At 52.0% G+C, this 27,295-nt stretch overlaps 1 protein-coding gene across 1 annotated transcript; it reads left to right on the plus strand.

Annotated features, from left to right (window-relative positions):
* Positions 1–1,250: 1,250 nt before the first annotated feature.
* Positions 1,251–27,295, plus strand: ADAMTS15 (ADAM metallopeptidase with thrombospondin type 1 motif 15). Its single transcript, XM_090292146.1, has 8 exons — positions 1,251–2,498; positions 14,018–14,150; positions 14,607–14,774; positions 14,998–15,281; positions 20,574–20,751; positions 22,057–22,238; positions 22,345–22,520; positions 24,593–27,295. The coding sequence occupies exons 1-8, from the start codon at positions 1,542–1,544 to the stop codon at positions 25,365–25,367; spliced, it is 2,853 nt and encodes a 950-aa protein (XP_090148272.1). The 5' UTR covers positions 1,251–1,541; the 3' UTR covers positions 25,368–27,295.

Raw genomic sequence — 27,295 nt, forward strand, 5'->3', positions numbered from 1 at the left:
AAAAAGACGTTGATTTTACTGAGACACAAGACGGGTCTCAAGAACCAGAGTCTGAAACAGGGCTCCTCAGACTCCCCTCCAAACTAGATGGGGACTCATGGCTTGATGGGCTGTCCCCATTGACCTGGACTCTGCCTCTCCCTTTAGTGCCCTATATGATACTTGGTCAAGGATTAAATGAGATAAACTCGTGGGGCAAGTACCCTCTGATTATTCTACTGCCTTCTTGACATCCCCTCCAGGCACTTGGTGTGCTGGCCAGTGTTGAACAAGGGCTCCCGTCTCTTCCTTAAGCCCCGGGTGGTAACATTTGCCTTTCTGTGGTGTGAATGCTGCCCCCAGGTTTTACACCAAGCTCCCACTGGGATGCCCTGAGCAGGGAGGTGGAGAATAGCAGCCATTTACCCTTCCGTTCTCCTTGCACATCCTGGTGCTCTCTTCTGGGAGCTGCGGGCTGTCCTGGAGGGCTGGTGGTTGGGAGGCTAGCAATCAATTAGGATGTGATGATGTTTGTTTTTAAACATAATTTATAATTGTAAGTTTATATAAGTTAACTTCTAGTAATGGTTGTGTTTAACAGCTGATTGGCAAAATTCCTGAAAAGTTAACAGTTGTGCCAATCTATCCAACACCCCATGGCCTCCCACCCCCACTCCCACCCCCGGCAGAGCGTGGTCCTAGATCTCAGAAGGGCTCTGCACGTTCCTGGGAAGTTGTCCTGGCAGTAGGACATTTACAGGGATAATTTTTGGTCCTGGGCCTTTTAGGGGACGTTGTGATGAAGAAACAGCAGGAACACTGCAACAGGAGGGGCTGGAAGAAGGGGTCAGTGGTGGGTCTTCCTTCCCCACTCCTCACCAGAACTGCCTTGAGATAAAGGCTAAGGTCCAGGGAGCGGACAGATGCATGTCTGCTGGGACGGAAGTAACCGCTGTGTAGGGCACTAGGGCATAACTTCAGGGCAAAAAAAAAAAAAAAAAAAAAAAAAAAAGCGAAAATCTAGATTCCAGCGCTGGCTTCTCTGGCCAGCCCACGCCTCCTGCCTTAGCTCAACGCCACTCCCTCCCCGCCAAGTGGCTCTCGGCTCCGGAGGCGGGACCGAGTTTTTCGGTGGCCCCCGGAGGCTCCCAGCTGCAAGCTCTGGGAGGCTGGGAGGCGAGAGGGAGGGGCGCTGACTGGGCAGTCCAAAGAGAAGGGGGCCTTTAATAGGCTCGCCCAGCGCCGGGTTTGTGGCGCTCCGAGTGGCTGCGGTTCGGAGAAGCGGCCCGGCACCTCCCTCTAATGCTCGGCCGCAGATCTCCGTCCTTACACTTGACAGCGATTGCACTCAAGCTCAAGGAGCGCGCTTTGCCTGGGAAGGCACAGGTAGGAGGCTCGGGCTGACGGGCTCACGCTCACCGCTCTGGCAGGAGCCGTCTTTCTCTTGCTCTCCTTCCTGGGAGCTGCAGGGCTGCCCGGAGCGCCGGTGGTTCCGCTGCGCGGGCTGCACAGCGACCGTGCCGGCGGCTGCTCCAGAGCACGGCTGTGCGCTGCCCGGCGCCATGCTTCTGCTGGGCATCCTAACGCTGGCTCTCGCCGGGGGACCTGCTGGCGGCTCAGAGCCGGAGCGGGAGGTGGTGGTGCCCATCCGACTGGACCCGGACATCAACGGACGCCAGTACTACCGACAGGGTCCCGAGGATCCCGGGGATCAGGGGCTAATTTATCAGATTACAGCGTTTCATGAGGACTTTTACCTACACCTGACACCAGATGCTCAGTTCCTGGCGCCCGCCTTCGCCACTGAGCATCTGGGTGTCCCCCTCCAGGGATTCACCGGGAGCGCCCCAGACCTGAGACGTTGCTTTTACTCTGGGGACGTGAATGCTGAGCCGGATTCGTTCGCTGCCGTGAGCCTGTGCGGGGGCCTCCGCGGAGCCTTCGGTTACCGAGGCGCGGAGTATGTCATTAGCCCGCTGCCCAACTCTAGTGCGTCCGCGGGGCAGCGCAACAGCCAGGGCGCGCACCTCCTCCAGCGCCGGGGCGCTCCTGGCCGGCCTCCCGGAGACCCCACCTCTCGCTGCGGGGTGGCTTCAGGCTGGAACCCAGCCATCCTGCGGGCTCTGGACCCTTACAAGCCTCGGCGGACCGGTTTAGGGGAGAGTCGCAACAGGCGCAGGTCTGGGCGCGCCAAGCGCTTCGTGTCTATCCCGCGGTACGTGGAGACACTGGTGGTGGCGGACGAGTCAATGGTCAAGTTCCATGGCGTGGACTTGGAGCATTATCTGCTGACGCTACTGGCCACGGCGGCGCGACTCTACCGCCATCCCAGCATTCTTAACCCCATCAGCATCGTCGTAGTCAAGGTGCTGCTACTCGGAGACCGCGACGCAGGGCCCAAGATCACCGGCAACGCGGCCTTGACGCTGCGTAACTTCTGTGCCTGGCAGAAGAAACTGAACAAAGTGAGTGACAAGCACGCTGAGTACTGGGACACCGCCATCCTCTTCACCAGGCAGGTAGGTTGATCTGTCCCGTCTCAGGACCCAGATACCTTTATTTTCTTAGGATCACTGTCCTTAGCTCTCCAAATGTCCTTTGTGCTGCGCAATGCCCCTGAGTTTAAATTTCGTTGATGCTTTCCAACTCCCACTTCGGATCTTCCCGGGAAAGCCTGCTCCTGTGCTCTGCAGAGCTTTGGCTCACGTGCGTCTGGATGCACGTGGGTTTTCGGGAGGAGCGCTTGCTCCTTTGGAAGGTGTTGGCCTGGCGTGGCCAATCAGCGCCTCTTACATCTGGCTCCAAGGGGCCGGAACCCAGGAAGTTGCCGCCCAGGAGCTGCAGTTTGTCTCCAAGGCAGATAGGAGGCGCTCTGAGGATGGCGTTGGAGAGAGCGGGAAAAGTCCTCCCTTTTCTATGGGGGCGTCTAAGTCGTTTCGGACACCCAAGTTTTCTCTCCCTGCTTGCAGAACTGGAAGGTAATCAAAACGGTGCAATTAAGCGCCTGGCTACACTTCGCATGGGTAACATGTTATTATCCTCTCTGTTCTGGGCCTGGGAAACCTGGACTGGGAGGGGGAAATCATTCGGGATATTCTGTAGGTTGCAGTGAAAGGACAGACTCAAGTACTGGGACCATTCCCTCTGTCATTGCTGCCCCTCATATACCCTTACGTGCTGGGCCTCTCTTCTATTGGAGAGGCTTCCAGTGTATTCAGAGCAGGCAATCTGGTTAGGGCACCTGCTTGGAGCTTGGAGTTTCACTTGGAACTGAGTTGGGAAGATCTCTTTCTATTTCCCCATGTCCTTGTTGGTGGAGGGTGGCCCTCTGGCCCTGATGTATGCTATGGAACAGAGCGGGCAAGGTTGCTCATGACTCTGAATCACTGCCGCTTTCTGTGGCCGCTCTTGACCGCTGCACTCAGGCTTCTGCACCTGGCGGTGCCGAAGTGGTGTGAGCTCAGTAAGGAGCATTGAGAGACCCTAGCTACAGGGCTGGAAAGATACTGAATACTGGGATTAGAAAGCAGAAACGAAAAGAAGTTCTGCCTTTTGCTGTGGATCTGTGAAGGTTTAGATTTGTAGATGTCGGAGTGATTGGGTACTGGGAAGTTTTTGGATTCTTGAAATTTCTTAGATACAGGAGACTAGAAGGAAAAGGGGGCAGTCATGTGACGTGCTTCCTCTGATTTGGGTGGTTAGGACTTGAATCTGTGCCATGCTTTTGTTTTGTTATTTTAACCACAGCACTCTGGGGATGGCACACAATCCATGGTTACCTGCGGGGCTCTGAATCTCCGCCACTTCCAAATGGCCCCTCGAAGCTGGACTGGTGTGCTTGGCGCGGGAGCTGGAGTTTTCCACACTAACCTATTTGGCACGACTAGTCTCTTCCTGGAGTTGAACTTCCTCCTTTCCCAGCCTTCTCCTCCCACCACCTGGTTTCTCTAGGGAGGTCTTTGGCCTGAGTCTGTTTCCTTGCTCTTGTTCTTCCAATTGAGTTCTATACAACGGCCACTGCCCAGCCCCTACGAGCACGGCCTGAGTCGCGGGGAGGCTACTCAGGAGGTGGCTTTGACCTCTGCATACAGGCCAACTTGGCAGTCAGATTGCTGGGGGAAGAGAGCAAAGGCTGAGAACAGGATATCTTAATGGGCAAAGCAGCTGCTGCTCATCTGCTCTCTGGGATGCCCCGTGGAAGTCACTCGCTGGCTCTAACGCACCAGACCTCACTCTCTGCTGCCCAGCAGCTGGGTTGGCTTCCGGAACCAGCCCTTGGAGGACTCCTGCTGGAACATGGGCCATGTCATCAGAGGGACCTGTCTTTTGAAGAAGCAGCCATCAAACAGCATGACATCTTCTGTTTGTCAGTGGTGTCTGCGAGACCCCCAGGGTGCTATGTTGACCCTGCATAATGGGTACAAGATGTATGACCACTTGGGTCAGAAGCAATGAAGTGCAAGATGTGACTTTTAGAAGCTGCCTTTCTCTTAGACGTCTAGAGGGCAAAGCCAGAAAGTGGGGAGGCTGTGTTGGCAGGTCCATCCTGCGTGTATGTGCTTTCCGCTTTAGAGTAAACATCACTCCCTCACCTTCTGGCCAGCGCAGACTTCAGCGCTCGCTGCATTCTCAGAGGCTTAGGAACTGCTCATTCCTGAGCTCCCCCGGGAAGGTACAGTATGCGATGAGAACATGCGCGCACAGCTGTGCTTTCTAGACCAGGGCAGATGTGGTCTCCGGGAACCTGGAGGAGTCTCCTGCTGCCCTCCAACACAAGAGGGACTTTTGTGTTACTTTGTAAGGGTCAGCAGAAATCCTTCCAGTCAGATGTATGAGCTACTCTGCTTAAATCTGGCTTATCATGTTGTTGTAATCCCTGCATTTCAGACTAAAATGCAACTATATGTATACACTATATATGTGGTTTGTTTGGATAAGAAGTTTTTAGAAATGTGCTTATTCTGTAAATCACCTTTTGTTTATAAGGCATCTGGAAATAATGGACACCTTTAGAGTCACCTATTTTTTTTGATTCTCCCAGAGATCTGAAAAATGGCTGTGACTCTTTAAAAATTTTTTTAAACTATTTTTTTATCCTCATCTGAGGATATGTTTATTGATTTGTGAGAGAGAGAGAGAGAGAGAGAGAGAGAGAGAGAGAGAGAGAGAGAGACGTCAATATGAGAGAGAAACATCCATCGGTTACCTTTCTTATGCACCCCGACCGGGGATTGAACCCACAACCCAGGTGTGTGCCCTGACCGGGACTCGAACCTATGGCCTTTTTGGCATATGGGATGACACTCCAACTAACTGGGCCACTCAGCCAGGGCAGTAATTTTTTCTAACCGATAACACTCTAGTTGCAGTTTCCACAGAGAGAAAATGGTTAGGGAAGGGTCAGGCTTGGTCCCTCAGAGCTCCAGGTGTTAGGGGTACCTGAAAGGAGAGCATTAGGAGCGACATGACCTGCAGGCACCAGAGCCACCCCTTGCAGCGAAAGTCAGAATTGCTATGCATGAAAACAAGCCTGGGCCAGGCTATGGGGAGATGCTGCTGTCCTCTTGGCAGGCAGAGGGATGGGTGTGGGGTGTTGAAATCAAAACATTGGGAAGATGAGACCCAGGGAGTATCCTTGGCACAAAGGACAAGAAATTGATAACACGACAAGTATTTTGACAACTGAAGGAGTTTACTTAAAGATTCAGAGAAAGTTCATGTTCCTGGAGAAAGAGTGCACATCTGATTTTATAAAGCAATCAGCTTTCAGCCTCATAACAGCAGAGTGAGGTCAGCACAGGACTGGAACCAGGATTGTGCAGAAAATGAGCCAGGCTTTCTGGGTGTACATTTATTTCTACAAGGAAAAAAGTTTCTGAGGCTTCTTGTTGCATTGGGCAGCAGGAGCCAGATATTTCATGCTGAGACTCTTCTCTCTTCAGGTCCAATGTCTCTGCTGTTTGGGTAACCTGTGATAGACTGGCTTTCATTCATTTATTTGTACATTCTTTTAATACTTATTGAGCATCTATTATTTCCAGGAACTATCCTGGGCTGTAGAGATACAGATATTAGTAAGATGTGGCCTCTGGCTTGCAGGAATTCACTGCCTGTCAGGGAGCCCAACAAGGAAACAGCTCATTACAATATGATGTATTAAGTGTCCTAGGGGAGGGAGGCTTGGACCCTCCTCTGTTGGAAGTCAAGTTGGGGGGGGGGTCGTCATTCTTAAACTAGAGCCTGAGAAGCGCTCAGAGGGACAAGTCTCAAGAACAGCCCTGGGGTTGGGAGCTGGCAGTGATGGGGAAGGAAGCTTGTTGTCTGCCTTGCAGGAGACCTCTCCTCCATTCAGCCATCTGTTCTGCTCTTTGGGACATGTCCTCCTTTGGACTGACTGCCTCTTCAGGATTTGTAATTTGTGGGTTTTCTACCTGCTTAGTGCTTCATTTACTTTGCTTTTTCTGTTGGGCTTAGTACCGCTTTATCGCATTCCCTCGTCCTCTTCTCCTCTCCTGTTTTCTTCCATGCCCTCCTCTTCCTCTTCTGGGATGATCGAGGCAGCTCTTGGTCATCTTTCTCTTCTCTTTTACCTTCTTCATTCATATTCTCACCTTCGGAAGCCTCTCACAGGCTCAAGTTTGGTGCTCATTGTCTTGTTTGGGCCTTGAGTACTTCTAGGTCTTATGGGGGAGATACATGGCAGTGATAAAAAAATAAAGTGACAGCCCTGGCTGGTGTGGCTCAGTGGACTGAGTGCCAGCCTGTGAACCAAAAGGTTGCTGGTTCAATTCCTGGTCGGGGAACATTCCTGGGTTGCCAGCCCAGCCCCCAGTTGTGGGCGTGCAAGAGGCAACTGAGCAATGTATCTCTCACACATAGGTGTTTCTCTCCCATTCTTTCTCCCTCCCTTCCCCTCTCTCTAAATAAATAAAGTGTTTTAAAATAAAAAATGAGACTATGTATTTTATATGTATCTTCCAATACCATAAAAAGAATCATAATTTTGTCAGAATCTTTTTCCATGTCAGGCCTTGGAAAATATTAACAAGGATGGCCATCCATAGGTTTGATTTTTAATAGTTTGTAAATACCACTAAATGGGATCTTAAGGCCCCTCCTTCTGGGAGAGGAAAGGAGGTGAGGGGACAGAGAGGAAGGCGGGCATAGGATTGCTCCCAAATCCTGGGGTGATTCCTCTTCTCCCTCCTTTTTTACTTACACCAAGTAAGGCAGCCAGTGGTAATGTGCACTAGAATCTTTTTGTTCTTTTAAAAAAAATAATACTGGTTTAGTCAGGAAGGCAAATGAGGTTTTTCCCTCCTTAGGTCTTGCTCTTCTCCTTCCTTTGAACCTCTCTGAGGTCGTATCACCCTCAGCACTTGCCTTGTCTTTGCCTTGACACCTGGCTTCCATTGCTTGGTGCAATGGGGAGAACACAGGCTTGGAGTCAGGCAGAGCTGAGTTGGAATCCTGACACTTGCGCCTTTAGCAGCAAACATGGAATGAATCAGCTCTTTGACTCACAGACTGAGGATAAGGATGACAATGTTGGTACCTAACTTACCGGCTGTTGCAAGGATGAGCTACCTTGTCTTCCAGAATAGGCACCCAGTTAATGGCAGCTGTTATTCTTACTACCTTAGTCATTCAGGACAACAGTTTCCCCTCACCCACAGCTTCAGTTACCTGCGTCAACTGCGGTCCGAAAATATTATATGGAAACTTGCAGAAATAAACAATTCATACATTTTAGATTGCAGACTGTTAGTCACGTTAGTCAATTAGTAGCCCTCTGGGTTACCGGGTCGATGGTGGTGACACTACAGTGCTTGTATACAAGTCACCCTTATTTTACTTGGTAACGGCCCCACAGTTCAGGCACAGCGACGCTGAAACTCCGCACGCCCATGAGAAGCTGTCAAGTGCTTCCTTAAGAGAAGAGGTGAGTACAGTACAAAAAGGTATTTTAAGAGAGGGACCATGTTCACATAACTTTTATTACACTGTATTGTTATAATTGTTCTATTTTATCATTCATCTCTTATTGTGTTTAAGTTATAAATTAAACTTTATCATAGCTATGTATGGATAAGAAAAACATAGTATATATAATGTTTGGTGCTATCCACGATTTCAGGCATCCACTGGGGTGTGTGTGTGTGTGTCTTGGAATGGATCCCCCATGGATGGGGGGAGCTATATATGTTTTTTGTTGTTGAATGATTACCTACAGGCCCTTTGCCAGAATTTACAGTTGGGATAGGCCTGATTTAAAGTGTTTCATCCCATTCATTGCCCTTGCAAGTTTACTTAACACTTGTCTGATGACATTCCTGCTTTTGTGTGGGAACTGTGGCCTCTAGCATTTACCAGTCCCACTGACCTGTGAACGCCTTTAAGGCAGGGCCACTTCATGTCTTTGTAGCCCTCAGGTGGGCCCCTGAACACCTGTTGTTAAGTATGTGTTCATGGAAGGAAGGCGCTGGTATGGTGAAAGGACTGCATGTAGCTATGGGTGCTTGCGTAGTTTACCTCCCTTCCTGGGGATCATTAATCTAACATTGATTCAGGTTGTCAAGCTGCAGGTTGGGAGAGGGAGTTTTAGGTTCCTCTGGCATTTCATCTTGGCTCTTTGCCATCAAGTTTTCCCCTGGAAAGAGGAGGGGCCCCAGTGAGGAGGGTACACAGCAGGAATGGGGTCAGTGTGTCAATGCAGGTGTGGGGCACGAAGCCAGGGGCTTGCTCCTCCAGGGCGGTGGTGCAGATGCTGCTCTAGAGCACTTGGCATGTAATCCAGCCCTTCCCCTCTCCCCTCCCCTTCCCACTCAGAGATCTCAGGGTATGGGGCAGACGATCGGGCCTTCTGGAGATTCTCCAATGCATTCATTCCTGGGGTGCATGTGCACAAAAGCTGATGGATTCATGGAATTGCTCAGTTCTGAGGCTGCACTGTCTGGATTTCAACCCTCCCTCGGCTCCTCTTCCCTGCCTAACCCCTGGGCTCACTATTTGACTGTGGCCTAGTTACTTATCTTCTTTGGGTTCTATCTGTAAAAGGGACCTTATTCCTCTTTTTTAAAACAAGATTCTGTTTATTTAATTTTTAGAGAGAGAGAAAGGGAGGGACAAAGAGAGAGAGAGAAACATCGATTGGTTGCCTCTCGCACGCCTCCCACAGGGGACCTGGCCTGCAACCCAGGGATGTGCCCCAACTGGGAGTTGAACCAGTGAGCCTTTGGCTTGCAGGATGATGCCCAACCTACTGAGCCACACCAGTCAGGGCTAAAATGGGACCCTCTAATGGCATCTCTCTCCTAAAGCTATTGTGAGGATTCAATGAGCTACTATAGGTAAAACTTTTAGAACAGTGTCTGGCACAGAGTAGCAACTCAGGAAATGCAAGCTACTATCACTGTATTTGGTGTGTACCCCCTCTTGAACTGATGACTGCTAGAGAATGGCTGGTCTTCCTGCAAGCCCTGGGTTCCTCCTCTTCCTCACTGAGGTGATTCTGGGTGTTTTGATTGCCTCCATCTCTTGCTATAATATCATTTGTGCATACTGAGGGGTTTAAATTCCAGTGACACTGAATCTGCTTATAGAAATTACAGGGCATGTTATTTTCTTCTTCATTAGGCATTCTTAGTCATGTTGCCCAGCACTGAATTGCTAGATTTTCTTTTTTTCTTCTAGCAAAGCGAGATCTTGGGGGATTACAAACAAGTGGATTTTGGGCTGGGTGAGAAAAATACGGGGATGCGTGACAGAGCCTCAGGTGGGAAACGAGTTAAAAGGGCAGTGTTAATACTCGTGCAGGTGGTTCTCGCCAGTAATTGTGGCATCCTAACCAGTGTGGTGCTGTTCAGACAAGGATCCACTACTGGCCTTGGCGTCAAAAGGCATGGATTCACGGCGTCATTCTGAACTCAGTGACTTGTGGCCTTGGATGGTAAATCTGAGTTCACCGAGCCTCTGTTTCCTCATCAGAAGAAGGACGGGATGGCTCCGACGTCCCGTGAGTATAATATTGGATGCTGTGATTAGGCCAATGACATGGGCACTGGCTCCCAGCTGGCTACCTGAAAACACATGTATCTTCTGCCACATTAAAAAAAAAATGAATGTGGTTGATGTGTGTGGGTTTCTCCTTCCTGCTGGAAAATATTGAGCATCTCAGCACACGGCAGGGGGAGTGAGGAGCTGGGCAGGAGGTCTGCGGAGAAGAGAGCCGGTGGGAGTGGTGGGCATGTAGGGAGCACTGTGAGGTGTTTTTCTCATCTATTTATTTAAAAAATATATTTTATTTATTTATTTTTAGAGAGAAGGGAGGGGAGGGAGAGAGAGAGGGAGAGAAACATCAATGTGTGTTTGCCTCTCATGTGCCCCCAACCGGGGACCTGGCCCACAATCCAGGCATGGGCCCTGACTGGGAATCAAACCAGCAACCCTTTGGTCTGCAGGCCGGTGCTCAATCCACTGAACCACACCAGCCAGGGTCTTATTTATTTTTAAATTGTGGCTCCAGTTTTTTTCTAATGTTTCCTTTCTGTTTTATTTATTTTTAAATCCTCACCTGAGGACATGTTTATTGATTTTAGAGAGAGGGGAAGGAGGAGAGAGAGAGACAGACAGACAGACAGACAGACATAGGTGTGAGAGAGGAACATCAATCAGTTGCCTCTTGTATGCGCCCTGACTGGGACTGAACCTGTAGCCTAGGTATGTGACCTGACCGGGAATAGAACCCTCAGCTTTTTGGTGTACAGGATGATGCTCCAACCAATTGAGCTACTGGGCAGAGCACTCCAGTCTTAAATTATTTTATAAAAAGGGACAGTTAGAAAAGAATGATCCAGGAGGATCAGTTCTTGGCCAAGATGATTCTTGGGTCATCTAGAATGGCAGCAGCAGCCACAAGGAGAAATGACACATCATCAGAACTAGTGAGGCAGGTAGGGTCTAGGCTGGGAAGTGTGTACATTCTCCAGGTGGGAAGAGCCAGAACAGTTTCCACTTATGGAGACAGGAGCCTGAGCTGAAGAGGTTAAAGCAGTCTGAGTGCATCTGAGTTCACTCCAGAAGGGTGGAGACAGTTAGTGCCACAAATGAGTCCCCACTGGGCCTACAGTCTGCCTGCAAGCGTTCACAGCACTGTGGCCCAGCGAGTGTGGCCGGGGGAAGGGGGACGGGCAGAGTCTCTGACCCCAAACAGCTGTATCTTTCTGCAGCGAAGAAACTGGTGACCGTAGGACAGTTGCTCTCAGCTGCACCCCGACCCTCAAGAAATTCGCCGGCTCTTTCCTTGTTCCTCTTGTTTGATCCAGAGAAACTGGGATTTCTTAATGGAAAGAACAGGTTGCTCTGGCCAGGAACAGCCTGCAGCTGCATGGCTTTGCTCCACAGAGTCCACCTCCCTGAGAGGAAGGAGGCTTTTGGCTTTAAGGACCTTCCAGCCGCAGAGGTCCCAGGAGCGGCCTTGACCTTGATCTGAGCTCCCCATCTGATCAGGCCATTTCTGATGGGCAGAGGCGGCTAGGACTCTGAACCGCCACATGGGTGACCTTCAGTTTCTGTGAGTTCGTTTCATTCTGCACAACATGGGTCAGTGGACAAGATCATCCTCAGGGATTTTCCATTCAGAAAGCACCTCATTCTGTATTCCTTTTTATAACCCAGAAGGCCAGAAGGGTTTGAGAGCCCTGGGGCTGAGGAGGGAGCAGAGGCTTAAGGCCCTTGTATAGTCTTGGTTAAGCTGAGGCCCCAAGGAGAGAAATAACTTGCCCAAAGTGACACAGCTACTTAGTGATGTGACCAGGACCAGAAACTAGGCTTCTCACTCCTGTGCTGCCTCTCTCACATAAGGCCAACAGTGAGTGCATGTCATGGCCCAGGGCAGAGTCACATGTTTGCCCCACAGGCTCTGACCATCAGGCTAGAACTTTCAGAGGCTGCCCCCTTAGCGGGGATCTTTTACTTTAGTGGCCAGGACATATGGGCCCCGTGGTCCAAGCCGCCTCATTGTGCCTCTGCATGAACCTTCGCCCTTCCTTCCTCCTCGCGGGCCCCTTAGCTGCATCCGCAAGCTGGTCCCTATGACTCAGTTCTGCTCCTCAGCGGTCAGTTTCCCTGCAGAGCTTGTCAAGTGAACTTCCCCTCCCAAGGTCTGGCCGAGGTTGTCTTCTAGGTTCAGAATTCTGGGGAAGAAGAGCTTTCTGGAAGCATGAGCCTTTGGAGAGAGAAGGGAATTTGAAGTTCACCGTGTGGGGCTCCCAGAAGTGGAAGAAGGGCTGCGTGCCAGCTCAGGACAGTGGATGGGGGCTGCGCACACGCTTCACCTGTCATTGACTAGGGGTTCAGTCTTATCATCCTGGGGGCTCCCTGGCCAGGATAACTTAACTCATTAGGAGGTGTGCCTATCACCTGACCGTGGGAAACCAGGTTTGACTGTTCAGGTGGTAAACTTCTGAGTGCTTCGGTTAAATGGTGCTGATATTCTGTACTATGAATACTTTTCCTCCCATGCCCCCAGACCCCACTCACCGTGTTGCCCACCTTTTCCCCATGTCAGCACACACCTGCACACACACGCATGTGCATGCACCCAGCCCTAAAGAGAACAGAATTGAGAACAGCTGCGTGTGTGTGTGGGTGTTTATGAAAACACCCTGGCTCCCAGAGGAGAGAGCGCACACAGCCTTCTCTGGAGTGTGAGCTTAGGAGTTGCTGGGCAATCAGCTGTGACATTTTGGAAAGAGCACTGACTGTCCACTTATACAGACCTCGAGGGCACATTTCTGCCGGAGACTTGAACCTCTCTGAGCTTCAACTTCCTTGTCTGAGGAAGGTGATCATAATAGCCTTTATTCCGGTGGGATGTTGTGACGATTCATTGGGATCATGTGTGTGAGGTGCACACGCAGTGCCAGCATTTCATAAATCATCACCACGATCAACTGTGATTGGGGGTCTCAGTTTCTGCCTTTGACAAATTGGCATAATAATATATCTGCCTCCTAAAGTTGTTGTGGGGATGAAATGCGGGGACACATGTAATAGTCTCTCGTCAACTCTAAATTTCCCTATGCATTCAAGGCAGAGATGCAGACAGGAGAATGCTAGCATCACTGATTCAACAGTTTCTCCTTAAGAGGAGCAGAACGTGAGCAAGTAGCCAACTCTCTTTCCATCTCCTGGGCTTTCAGGTACCTGGAAGCATGGTTGGACCATGTGCTCAGCAAGGCCTTGAGACATCCTCCCCAGGAGCTCACTTCTTTGCCCTTCCACATCCCCTGGAAGTGCTTCCCATCAGGGCTGCTGCTAGAAGCCCTACCTCCTATTGCAAGTTACATTTCAGTACCAAGAGAGGGCCCTTCCTGCTCAGGTCACAAGCCATTTAGTTTGTTTTTTTCCTTCCCAGGACTCACTGAGCCCACAGTCCCCTTGCGTTTCTGTAGCAGTTGAGCTGTGTCTGGATAGAGGCTTGTGTCTGCCTCACTCTGCCTCCTCCCAACCCGGGGAAGCCAGATCTCAGGCATGGGTGGGTCCTTGGCCAGTGACCCTTTGGCTGAGTGTCTGAGCTTAATTCATGGTTGTCCAAAAGCAGTTGCTCAGCCATGACCGAGGCTGCACAGAGCTGACTGAATGCAGAACGGGCTTGCCTTCCTCCCCCACCTGCCTCAGTTAGGCGCGACCAGAGACTTATCCAGCTGAGGGGGTCACCATGCTCTGGTCTGGAAGGCCAGCGCTGTAGAAAGCAATGGCCCTTGATGTTTAACTTTGTACCTCCTCATTTTCTCCCACAGGACCCCTCTGGATAGGATTGTGAGCCACAGGGCTTTCTTCCTGAGGCCTCCTCCCTCAGCCTGGGTCAATTCCATGCGCAGCCCCGTGGTCCCCTGGGAAACGGGGCTGGCCGAAATGTGCTGCATCTGCTTAGGCCTGGACTGGGAATGAGCTGGAGTGCTCTGGCTCCCCTTCAGGTCCTTTCTGTTTCTGTCTCTAACTTCTGGCTGGCTTCTGCTCCTCCTCGCCCTGGCAGGACCTGTGTGGAGCCACCACTTGTGACACGCTAGGCATGGCTGACGTGGGCACCATGTGCGACCCCAAGAGAAGTTGCTCTGTGATCGAGGATGATGGGCTGCCATCAGCCTTCACCACCGCCCATGAGCTGGGTAAGGCTGGAGGAGCTGCCCTCCGGGGCCTTCCCGGGGTTCCCTGATGCTCGGGCAGAGGGTATGAGATGTCTTTGCTTTCTCATGTCCTGGAGTCTTAGCGATCCTTTCTCAGGGTTAGAGTCATCCGCAGCAATGGCTTTGTTTGATTTTCCCTGATTGCCCCAGCTCCGTTGGCCAGTGATATTGTCTGAGAACCTAAGCCGTCAGTGTCTCCTCAATTAGGCACTAAGACGGAAATAAGTTAAATATCCTGCTGTCCTCAATGAGCCCACAGCCTGATGGATGGGGCGGAGAACACAAGAACATGATCTTGGGGATATCTGCAAAGGAATCTGTCCATGTGTAGAAATGACCAGCCTGAAAGCCATTGGCAGGGGCCTCTAGCTGCGCCAGCTGGTCCTCCCCACAGCCATGCCCATGCCCTCTCTCTGCGTCTTCTCACCTCACCCACAGGCCATGTGTTCAACATGCCCCATGACAACGTGAAAGTGTGTGAGGAGGTCTTCGGGAAACTCCAAGCCAACCACATGATGTCCCCAACGCTCATCCAGATCGACCGTGCCAACCCCTGGTCAGCCTGCAGTGCGGCCATCATCACCGACTTCCTGGACAGTGGGCACGGTAAGCCAGGGCGACAGAGCGGGAGTGCCAGTGCTGTCACTGTTGGTGGCACTCGCCACTGCTCCGGACCTGTCCTCTGTCACTGAAGGTGTGCCTGACCCCGAAGGGAGTGGGTCCATTCCATGGCCCCTTGCTTCATTGTCTCCCTACCATTCAGCTGCTGGACTGGCCAAGTCTCCTCCTCCCCAGCTCATCCCTAATGCACGCCCTCGGCTCTCTGCAGGAGACTGCCTCCTGGACCAACCCAGCAAGCCCATCACCCTGCCTGAGGACCTGCCGGGTGCCAGCTACACCCTGAGCCAGCAGTGTGAGCTGGCCTTTGGTGTGGGCTCTAAGCCCTGTCCCTACATGCAGTACTGCACCAAGCTGTGGTGCACCGGCAAGGCAAAGGGGCAGATGGTGTGCCAGACCCGCCACTTCCCCTGGGCAGATGGCACCAGCTGTGGCGAGGGCAAGTTCTGCCTCAAGGGGACCTGTGTGGAGCGACACAACCTCAATAAGTACAGGGTGAGTGTGCTGGAGGGGAGCAGACTCTGGGGCCTCCACTGGGAACTTGACTCATCCCAGGTTTCTAAGTGGCCATAACTGGATCGCGTTACCATGCTGTGCCGCAACGTCCCTGTCTGTGGTTCTGTTACCTTCTTGACTCTAAGACTGGAGAAAAGATATAGAAGATGAGCAAACTAGGTGAGGCCTGAGGCAAGTAGGAAAGCCCTTCAATCCGAGCACGGGGCCCCAGTGCTGAGCTCTGCACCTTGCCCTACCTGGGGACGAGCTCTGGACCCAAAACTGAACACTCGGTAGTTGGAGTTGCTCACTCGCTGGTTCCTTCTTTTCTTCCCTCACTAGCTCGTTCTAAGTGTGTTCCATTTTCAGGGAGCTCTGGGCTGGAGGTGAGCAAGGCTCAGAACGAAAGGAAGCAACCCCCTGGGCAGGCTTCAGTAATTTCCTACATCCTGAACCAAGTGTCAGTTTCTGTTGTGAGTGTTGTTTTTTGAAGCTGAATCATAACTGAACAAACTTTATTTTTCTTCATAAGTAGGAAGAGCAATCAAACCAGAACAAATCCCAAACCTCAAACATTCTCTGAATAGAATAAAAACTTCAGGTATTAGGTTGGACAGCAAAAGGATTTGCACTTTCCAAGGCAGGAATAAGAAGTCCTTCCTCTCCCCTGATCCTGGTGAGGACTGCCCCTTCCCCACCCTGGCCTGGCCTGGCTTGGGGTTTTATGTACACAGAAGCAATATAACCAAAATCACTCTCCAAGCACTTTAGGGATTGCCCCGAGGTGGGTGTGGTGCAGAATTATGTAAATTCTTTTCTGTGTTCTGAGAGTATCTACTTAACTAAACCACAGCCATTTATTAGGCAACAACCCATGGTGTTCAGGGAGCTGTGTGGGTTACAGAGGTCAGAAGAATAAATAAAAATGGGCCGCGTCTCAGCGGGCTCCCAGGCTAGTGGGGGTGCTAGGAATGGAACTGTAGAGAGGTGTGTGTTACACGTTAAGGCAGAAGTATGAAAATGTATCACGGGAAAACAGGGAATGGGAGATTGATGATCATTAGAGGGGTCTGAAAAAACTTTGATGAGAGGGTTGGATTTGAAGAGAGCCCTGAGGGATGAGTAGGGAGAGGTGGAGCTGAGACAGAGCAGGCAGCGAGGAGAGTGAGCTGGAGGCTTGGGTGGAGGAGGGCTCTGTCAGGGTCATCTTCAGGAAGGCGGTTGGGGTCTGGATTGCAGTTGACTTGACCACCAGGTGGATGCATTTAGACTAGAAGGTCCTGAGTGCAGGCCAGTCATGGCCAGCTCCTGCTCTTGAGAAGATGAGTCAGGCGGATAAGGAGACTGGTCCAGAGGACATTGGATATAAAAAATGTGGTCTGAGAAGCACAATCTTTCCACATGCTTTCTAGAGTTCTCAGTCCATCAGCAGTAAAATCCACTACACTGTATCCTCAGCCTCTTTTATGAACAGTCTGTTCCCCAAACCTGTTTCAACTGAAGCCCAGCCCTTCGGATAGGACTCAGTCCTAGTCAGCCAAGGTCAAACACAAAGCTTCTCTTGGTGGTCACTGCAGCCCCCCAGGTATCTCAGTTGCAAGAATACCACCCTGACCACCAAGGCCTTATTTTTGCAGCTCACTCCCTCTAGCATTAGGACTCCAAAAGTTCTTCTGTCCCACTTGGACCTACAGTCTATCGATCAGACCATCTTGCCTTCGTCCCTCACTCTTCTCATGCCCTCACCAAACTCTTTACTGAGCTGAGATTCCATGGCTCAATGTTGAAGTCGCGCCTTCACGTACACTGTTGACTCCCGTAGCCCCGCTCACTTGGATAAAACACCGCCTTGGTGGAATCCAGCCGTCTCACCTACTCTGTTGTGCCAGAAGAGATGAATGTGGCTGGAGAAGGACACGCAAGTGTACCCCCCCCCCCCCCCCCCCCCGTCTCAGTTTAAATTCATGGCCTGGATGCTTGGGTGGGCCCATAATGCTGCCCAGGAGTCCTATCATATGTTGATTCTCTAGTTCCCCTACTCTCCCAACCTCCTAAACGATTATTGCCCACTGGCACCTCTGTCTTCCTATTACCAAATAGTGCTTCCTCATTTTTATTTTTGCCAGGGACCTTTCTCCCTATTTCACTGAGGAAAAAGAAGCAACAAAATAATCAGAAGAGCACTTCCACCCACTCCCACCACTACATCCACTGTCTGCCCTGCTTCTGCGCCTGTATCCTCCCCCTTTTCTCCTTGACGATGGACGGCCTGTCCCTGCTTGTATCTGAGGCCAGCCTTTATGCTTTGCACTGGGATACTGTCCCCTCTCATCCATTCAAGGAAAGTGTTCTGTCGATTCTTCTCTCTCCTGCAGCATCAGACTTCCCCCTCGTGCATCGTATCATTCCTGCCAGGGCACAAACTTACTGTAATTCTTCTATCTTCCACAAAACCTCATGATCCCATGTCCTCTCCAGATATTGCTATTGATTTCTCTGATTCCCTTTGTGGTAGAGTTCCTTGAAAGAGTTGTATAAACTTGCTCTGTCCAATTCCCGTCTTGCCATTTTTCTCTGGAGTCCCTTCCAATCAGGGTCTCTTCCCACCATCTCTCCAGAATAACCCAGTAAGGCCACAGAATGGCCTCCGCATTGCCTGGCCTGTTAGCAGCATTAGCACTTCGACCGCTCTCTCCCCTGCAAAGCCTTCACTGTCTCTCAGTTCCCTCCTCTGCTGTAGGCTGCCCCTTCTCGGTCTCCTGGACCAGTTCTTCCTCACGCTCTCATTTTCCCAGCACTGGAGGGCCCCACGGCTCCATCCCTAGGCCTCCTCACCATTCACACTAACTTCTTGGGTGATTCATAGACCACTGGCTTTGCACACTATTTATATTTCTATGTCAAAGGCTCCCACATTTGTATGTCCAGCACAGACCTCTCCCCCGAACTGCAGACCCGAGTGCCCCACTGAGTCTTGCTATCTCGATGAGGATAACAGATAAACATCGTAAACACAGCATCTGGGACACCGAGCTCCCGATCGTTCCCCCTAAACATGCTTTGGTGACTCCATCTTCCAGCCGCTCGTGCCAACACCGCTGTTCTCTCACTCACATCCAATACCTCAGCAATTCCTGTTGACTCTATTTTCAAACTAGATCCAGGATCGAACCATTTCTCACCCGCTCATCTGCTGTAACCCTGGCCCAAGCCTCCTTCACATCTTCCTTGGGTTATTGTGTTTGCTCCCTGACTGAGGCGCCTGCCTCTGATCTTACTATTTCCACCACAGCAGCCAGAGGGGTCCTTTAAAATGTAAGTCGGGTCAGGCCATCTCTGGGGCATTACTCATCTCTCAGAATGAGTGAGCCCTGCCCTGGCTGGGTCACTCGGTTGGTTAGAGTGTTGTCTCAATACAGCAAGGTTGATCCCCACTCAGGGTACATAATAAATGCATAAATAAGTAGAACAGCAAATCCCGCCCCCCTCAAAAATTGGTTTAAAAAAAAGAATGAGTGAACTTTAACTCTTCCTTCATTTCCTGCCTCACTCGCCCTCGTGACCCCGGAGAACGCCAGGAACCTTCCTTCTCCGGGTCTTTGCATTTGCTCCCTCTGCGTGGAATGTTCTTTCCCTAATATCTGCACAGCTCATTCCCATACTTCCTTTAGGCCTCTGCAGAAATGTCACCTCCGTAGTGAGGCCTCTGTGACCCCTTACAATACAGAGCACCCCAACTCACCAAGGCCTTTCCCATCTCTCTTGCCCCACCTGCTTTTAACCCCATCTGACACTATGTGCCCAGGCTCGTTTGTACTGTCTACCTTGCCCTGCTAGGATGCAGTTGCTTAGAGGGTGAAGATTTGCTGCACACGGTGCCAGGCACATAGTAGGAACTCAACAAATACTTGATAGATGAATGAATGGATGGCACATGGGAAGAGCACAATACATGTTTCCTGTGGGAGTGGGTAGGATGAAGTGAGGCCAGGCAAAAACCACAGCATTGTCTCAGAAGCCGCAGGAACAGGTTAAGTACTGCAGAAAAACGAGACAATGAGGCCTAGGCACAGACTCTTTCCGTCTTCAGAAGGCCCTTGCTGACTGAGGGCAGCTTCCATGGTGTGATGAGACCAAGACCCACACTGCCAGGCACTGGGTGGGGAGGAGGTGGGAGGAGCAAATGTCGAGGACTATCTTTGAAGCTGAAGGGTGAACGATGGTGGGGCTCCAGTTTGAGGGGAAGGCAGAGCTGCGGGAAAGTGGTTTTTTACAGGGTGAGACAGACGTATGGACACAGTGAAGGAAGAACTACCCGTCAGAAGGACAGAAAGAATAGATAGGCTGCATATATACATAAATTACAGTGTTCATACTGCACACAGCTTGTTCCTGATGAGCGCCATGTGGATTAGTGGTTTCGGATGGTCTGTGACAACATTTTAATCCCAGGCTTGTTTAATGGGGCTGATTCCTTTATTGCCCAACTGATGTGTGCTCAGGGGATAAAAACTCACTTCACTCTCATCATAAGAAAAACATAATGAAGACGATAAATTTTCTATCCTCTCTCCACCCTCTTAAAAAATAAGACAACACTGCATCATTCACCCCAAAGCCAAATGGAGTTTTAAGATTGCTTAATAGTTCCATGTTTATCTCCTCTTAGCACAAGTATTAAAACTGCTTATTGTGAAACTTTCAAATTCAGCCCTGAATTGAGGTTAAGATCAGCCCAGTTTTGCGAAAAGTCTGAATTATTAAACATTTCTAGGTACAAATATTCAGATCTCTATGGCTTCTTGGCAAGGCTGGGGGCTGGCCATGCCTTAGGTTTAGAGACTTGTAAATACACTAACACTTCAAAAGGAGAAGCTTTGAACTCCTGCACAGTGGCAAAGCATCGTGCTAGGAATTTCCATACATGGTGCATCATTTAAATCTGTCTGATCACATACTTGAGTATTATGGGCCCCATTTTTGCACATGAAGGACCTGAAATTTAGGAGACGATAGAATTTGGCTTCCCTGACTTCACAGCCCAAGATGTCTCTCTTCTGAGTGGCCTCCTTGGTTCCTGGGAGCAAATTTGCTAATTCAGAGCTTGAAGTATTTTGTGGGCCTGTGCACACTGATCACTTTCTTGTCATTTTCCCCCCTGGTGATACAGAGTGGACTTTGTTCCTGTAGGATGGGACCATGGAGGTGACACCAGTGTCACTCTTCTGCAGGCTCAGGGTGTGGGAGTGGCACTCCGACCCCTGCAGGCAGATGACAGACTTTTCCTCACAGGTGGATGGCTCCTGGGCCAAATGGGAGCCCTACGGTCCGTGCTCTCGCACCTGCGGCGGGGGAGTGCAGCTGGCCAGGAGGCAGTGCAGCAACCCCACCCCTGCCAACGGGGGCAAGTACTGCGAGGGAGTGAGGGTGAAATACCGATCTTGCAACCTGGAGCCCTGCCCCAGCTCAGGTGAGGAGGGAGGGCAGCGGTGGGCTGGGCCGGGGGAAGGCCAGGCTGGTGGTCACAGCCCCCACTCTGGGTAATTCATGGCCACACCGTTACTGAATCAAGATTCCATGTGTTGAATCAAGATTCCATGTGTTGGGACGGAGCTTGGGAATGCCCAGGTGCACATTCCTTTGGGATAGCTTCTCTGTCTACTCCCTTGGCAAGGATGCTTTCTTCTGGATACTTAGACTGGGAGGCTCAAGGCCCCAAGGGAATGAAGTCCGCTTGTTAAGTACTCCCAAGCCCATCTTTATAAGCAGGCATTCATTGTCCAGGACCAATGACCTTGGGTGGGAAGAAAATTACATCTCTATTTTTCACTAACCTTTCTTTTAAAATTTAAAATTTAGAATTCCCTGAAATTAGAAATGTGGTGTTTTATTACTAACCTTTTTTTTTTTTTTTTTTTTTAGTAACCAAAATTCAGTTGTAGCAGTACCTGTGACTTTGTCACCAAGAGAAATCATGGATAGTTCACATTATATTTTAGTTGTCATAGATTTCTCAAAATGCCCTTTGTGCTTGCCACTACTTCAAAATTACAGTGGTTAGAGACTCATTATTGAGTTGTGGTATTTGGTTAACAAGGAAGCACATATATCACCAACATGTTTCAAAATCTATTGGTAATTGTATATATATATATATATATATATATAATTGGTATTTTTTTGTAATCTATATACTTTATTTTATACATTTGAAGAGTTTCAGTAGACTGCCGAAGGGTTCTATGGCAGTGGTCCCCAACCTTTCTGGCACCAGGGACCAGTTTTGAGGAAGACCATTTTTCCATGGACTCAGGGGTTGGGGGTGGACAGGAGGCAGAGCTGGTTGGCTGGTAATTTGAGCAAAGCTTCGCTGGCTGGCCGCTGCTCACCTACTGCTGTGTGGCTGGTTCCTAACAGGCTACAGACCAGTACCATTCACAGCCTGGGGGTTGAGGACCTTTGTTCTATAGCACAAAGGACTAGGATACCTGTCATAGCTGGCTTTCAGACCGGATTCCTGGACAAGGTGGCATAGTACCTGGGGGATGCCTTATCATCTGTACCCTGCATTCTGTGGTCCCAGCATCCTCTGGGCCCAGCCTGCTTTGGTCCTTTGAGGTGGGGTGGCTTCAGTGCTCAGGGTCACTCAGCTGAGGGTGGGGACGAGCTGTTTAGAGCTGAGGGAGGCTGAGCACTGGGGAGGGGAGGGCTCTCTACTTTGCCCTCCCCTTGGCCCCTCCCTTCAGCTTTCTGCACTTGCTTTCTCCCTCCTCAGCCTCTGGCAAGAGCTTCCGGGAGGAACAGTGTGAGGCCTTCAATGGCTACAACCACAGCACCAACCGGCTCACCCTCACTGTGGCGTGGGTGCCCAAGTACTCAGGTGTGTCTCCCCAGGACAAGTGCAAGCTCATCTGCCGAGCCAATGGCACCGGCTACTTCTACGTGCTGGCGCCCAAGGTGAGCGGGCCTGGGCCAGGGGGTCAGGGGCGGTTCAAGGCCTTCAGGGGGGCAGCCTGTTGAGCTGCCCCTCTCTCCTTTTCTCCCCCTCCTGGGGGTGCTGCAGGTGGTGGACGGTACGCTGTGTACCCCTGACTCGACCTCAGTCTGTGTCCAGGGCAAGTGCATCAAGGCTGGCTGTGATGGGAAACTGGGCTCCAAGAAGAAGTTCGACAAATGTGGGGTGTGTGGGGGAGACAATAAGAGCTGCAAGAAGGTGACAGGACTCTTCACCAAACCCATGTGAGTTCTGGGCCCTGGAGGGTGTGGCCGGGGTGCAGGGAGAGGAGGGGTGAGTGGCATTGTGTCCAGGCATTGGAAGCTTGAGTTCGATTGGGATAAATGTCAGATCCGGGTCAGTACCCTTGCTGTGGAGACCACTCACTGTCTTCTAAGAGTATGGCATTCATTCATTCATTTATTCATTAATTCATTTAGCAAACAAAGATGGGTACTCAGGGAGGACACCACTCAGCAGGAGGTACTATTCCAGGAGATGGCAGAGTTGTTAGGGTCTGTCTAGTCCTAGGGTAAGACTGACCTGGGTACAAGTTTCAGTTCCCAATATTCTGAATGACTTTGGGCAAGTGACACGATCTCTCTTTTTTTCATCCTCACCTGCTTATTGATTTTAGAGGAAGAGAGAGTGGGGGAAACGAGAGAGAGAAAGGGAGGGAGAGAAACATTGATTGTTTGCCTCCCACACGCGCCCTGACCAGGGACAGAAACTGCAACACAGACATGTGCCCTCACTGGGAAACAAACTGTGACCTCTTGGTTTGCAGGACAATGCTCCAACCAGCTGAGCCACACAGGCCAGGGTAGCCTCTAGAATAATAGATGTCTTTACTTATAAAGTGGGCATGTCACTAATACATATCACATAGTGCCGTTGTGAGAATTAAGGGAGTTAATCCAAGTAGGATGCTTAGCATATTACCTGGGGCATAATAAATGCTCACTAAATGTTTGTGGTGATGATAACAAAACATAACAGTACTGGGGACAACATGTGACAGCCTCCGCCTCTCCCCGAGCCCGAGGCCCTGGCCTTGGAGACCAGGTTAAAGTGTGAAAGGCACTCAGCTGCAGAGAGAGGCAGTGTGAGAGGCGGGCACTGAAGGAGTCCCCTTCCTGGGAGACCTGCACCAGGACCAGCTGAAGAAATGTCTCTGGGCCTCTTACATTCTCAACCCCAGAGCCTGCGGCTCCCTAGCTTGAGCTCTCTGAGGTCCAGCACATTCCCTTTTATTTTCCAGAGGACTGTGCTCCTTTGAAAGTCCTGACCCATGTCTGGGAACAGCTGGGCCAGGCAGAGCTCTTGGGGGCTCATTTGAGGGGCAGGTATGGCTGACTCAGAAAATTTGGGAGTCCAGGTGCTGATGACGGCTGGCCAGGAGCCTTGGCTACACCCCCAGGACACAGGGCCCTCTGCTGAGCCCCTAGGTGGGCACCTTCTCTGGTCACTTGGACACAGAAGGCAGTTGGTGTCCCAGGCTGTCCTTCCCAGGGATCTGCGGGGGGAGGGGCAAGTGAGGAATGAAAGGTTAATACCTCCAGACTTGTGTCGCTGGTCAGATGACAGGTGCTCCTTTCAGAGACTGTTGGAACTGGAAGGAACCTTTGGAGTCATCCAGTTTAACCTACTCATCGTATAGATGCAGACACTGGAACCCAGAGAGACTGACTTTCTTAAAGCCACTAGGGAGCTGGGATCCCAGCCAAGGCTTGATCTGGGTCCCCGGCTCCAGGGCCAGTGCGTCCCCTGTGCTGAGGCCCCAGCCTTGGACACAGAGGCTGCAGCCTGACTTCCTCTTCTTCCCCCTCTCCCTCCTCCTCATAGATACCCATGGGGCGCTTCCTCTGTGCCAGGTGCTACGCTGCGTGCTTTATGGGCTGTAGCTTATTTTATCCTAATCATAACGCAGTGAGGCATGTGTGACTACGACCTCTAAGTTACCTACCTAAGGCCAACAGCTAAGGGTGTATAGGCATCCCTCGGACTCCCCTTTTCTGCTTTCACTCATGTGCTAGAATTCACCAAAACACAATTATGTCAGAGAGAAAAAGGCCAGGAGGTGATACAGCCAGCATGTTTAGTTGGAGATGGCCTGAACACAGCCTCCCCCTGCCTCGCAGCTTGTGGGGTTCCGTGCCCCCTGAGCTGTGGCGGAGGTGGCCTAGTTAGTCTTTGCTGTCTTCTATCTCTGGGGCCTTACCAGGCTTTGTGAAAGGGGGGTCCGCTCTGCCTTTAGAGGGATGGAGATCTTGCTGTCCAGGCATCTGTCTAACACGCATGCCCCTTCCCACCGCAGGCACGGTTACAACTTCGTGGTGGCCATCCCTGCGGGCGCCTCCAGCATCGACATCCGCCAGCGTGGCTACAGGGGGCTCATTGGAGATGACAACTACCTGGCCCTGAAGAACAGCCAGGGCAAATACCTGCTCAACGGGCACTTCGTGGTGTCGCCCATGGAGCGGGACCTGGTGGTGAAGGGCAGCGTGCTGCGCTACAGCGGCACGGCAATGGCGGTGGAGAGCCTGCAGGCCTCCCGGCCCATCCTGGAGGCCCTGACGGTGGAGGTGCTGTCCGTGGGGAAGATGACGCCACCGCGGGTCCGCTATTCCTTCTACCTGCCCAAAGAGCCTCGGGAGGACAAGTCCTCCCACCCCAAGGACCCGCGGGGCCCCTCGGTGCTCCACAACAGCGTCCTCAGCCTCTCCAATCAGGTGGAGCAGCCGGAAGAGAGGCCCGCGGCGCGCTGGGTGGCGGGCAGCTGGGGGCCGTGCTCCGCGAGCTGCGGCGGTGGCCTGCAGAAGCGCGCCGTGGTCTGCCGTGGCTCCTCGGGGCAGCACGCCGCGTCTGCCTGCAGCGCCGCGCATCGGCCAGCGGAGACGCGCCCCTGTGGGGACCCCTGCCCCACCTGGGAGCTTGGTGCCTGGTCGCCCTGCTCTAAGAGCTGTGGCAGGGGATTTAAGCGGCGTCCGCTCAAGTGTTTGGGCCACGGAGGGCGGCTGCTGGCCCGGGACCAATGCAACCTGCGTCAGAAGCCCCAGGAGCTGGACTTCTGCATCTTGAGGCCGTGCTGAGTGGGACTGTCCCTTTCTCCTCCTGGCTGTCCACTCCATGGGTGCTGCCAGTGCTCTGGCCAGCTGGAGCCGTGGGTGCAGGGCAGTGGCCAGGGGCCCATGCCGCGACGTCACCACATCCCGGGCCAAGGATCATGGGTGGGAGGGAGCGGTTCCCTCCTCCTCCCTGGCCTGGGCGGGGAGCTAAGTAACTCACGCACAGTCTACCTCACACCTGGCTCCTCCGGGCCCAGTCTCGGGGAGAGGCTGAGAGGTGCGGGTGCTGGGCAAGAAGGTGCTGGGGTCCGGTTTCCAAGAGACCTGGAGGATGGGCGCTCCCAGGCGGAACTTCAGGGACCTTGCCCCCCGCAAGGGAGGGCACAGGCTGCTGGAAGAGCCATGGCCCCACAGCTTGGCACCCTTAGGTGGCCCCCAGGGGCTCTGAGCCATCTCTGAACAAGGTGCTTTTAGCCCAATTTCCTTTTCTCCCTGACAGGACTGAACAATAAAAATGGGCTGGGGGTGAGCAGGAACTGAGGGGAGTGTGGGGGAGGTATGATTGCGGCCTGGAGGGGATGATGGGGGGTGGTCCTGAGGCCCTTCCTCTTCCTCCTACCCTTGGCCCCCACCATAGAGACACACCTCTCCGTGTGTCACATCCAGGACACCAGACGTGGGTGTGCTCTGAGGCTTTGCAGGCAGAGATGGGGAGTCCACAGGGAGCTGTTGTCTTTCAGAGGGATCCGACCATTCAAAAAATGCCGACACTTGCAAGGGGAGGTGGGTTCTGTGTCCGAAGCCCGGAGTTTGGGGACAGATCCAGAGAGCCCTGTTGTCACTGGGGCTCTGGGATGGGGAGCAGGAGGCCCCAGTTGGCATGGCTTCTTCTAGGGAGGCAGGTATAAATCTGACTGATGCCTTAGGCTCTGCATCATCTCAGAGAACCTTCAAAGTGGTCACTGTCTCACGTCTACTAAGTGGACATAGGACATGCCCAGGAGGGCTGGGTGCTGAAAATCCACATGTCTGCAGGTTGGTCTTCACCTGGACAGCTCCATGCAGTCTGCCCTTGGGCACGTCACATTGCACCCTGGGATGTGGTTGTTGCAGCTGCAAAACGGGGTCCACTATTTGCTACCTCAGGCTGTGCTCCCTGGGGACCCACCCTTGTCCTTCTCCTGGGGCAGTGGTGTCCTGGTGCTTCCAGATGACTTGGCTGTTGTCCTCAGTAGACTGAGCTGTCCAGACACAAAGATGGGCTTGGTGCATGGCTTTCTGCTCTCCACAGCCGGGCCACTCACTGCAGCTCCAAATACAAAGACAGGGCCTATTTCTTCAGGTGCCCTGAGAACTGGTTTTAGGAGACCCCAAGAATTGGTTACCTGACCCAGGGGCCCTTGATAACCACCAGCAGGAATTGCTGGAGACCTGTCTGTCTTGGAGGCATGTTAGGGAAGTAGAAACCAGGACATTTCTTATAGCTCCAAGTGGGAAGATGTTTTGGGGTTCAAGATTCTTGGGCCCAGGAAGATATTTCTTGAGGGTTCAGCTGCCCCAGTATGCACCTGGAAGATTCTGCTTCTGAGGATAGGTAAAGTGTCCTGGACTTCAGTGGGTGACATCGGGGCAAGTGTCTTTTATTTGGTTTCCCCTAATAGTCAGAATTTACCAACCAGACAGCCAGCCAGCCAGGCCTCTGGGGTGGTGTTCCCATCCCAATCGAACCCTGGGCTGAGCCCATGGGCAGAGCCCCCGCAGCAGGCGGAGGGTGGGCAGATCCTAGAGGCAGGGCTGTGTGAGCAGGAGTGACCAGTGGGGCTGCAGGACTGGAAGGAACCCAGGGCGCCAGGCCCGATGCAGACCCCCGAGCCGACGACCGCACTGCGCCCTGAGCTTGGTGCACCCATCCTCAGCGAGGAGAGGGTGGCACAGGGGCTGTGCAGAAGGGA

The sequence above is a fragment of the Furipterus horrens genome, unplaced genomic scaffold (genome assembly GCF_987537825.1).
Source record: "Furipterus horrens unplaced genomic scaffold, mFurHor1.1.pri manual_scaffold_11, whole genome shotgun sequence".
NCBI classification, from domain to species: Eukaryota; Metazoa; Chordata; class Mammalia; order Chiroptera; family Furipteridae; genus Furipterus; species Furipterus horrens.

Excerpts from the sequence above, each read along its gene's own strand:
- ADAMTS15 (XM_090292146.1), top strand. The coding sequence starts at position 1,542 with ATGCTTCTGCTGGGCATCCTAACGCTGGCTCTCGCCGGGGGACCTGCT. Across the intron at positions 20,752-22,056 it reads GGAGCCCTGCCCCAGCTCAG|CCTCTGGCAAGAGCTTCCGG; the intron begins GTGAGGAGGGAG and ends CTCCCTCCTCAG. Across the intron at positions 22,521-24,592 it reads GGACTCTTCACCAAACCCAT|GCACGGTTACAACTTCGTGG; the intron begins GTGAGTTCTGGG and ends TTCCCACCGCAG.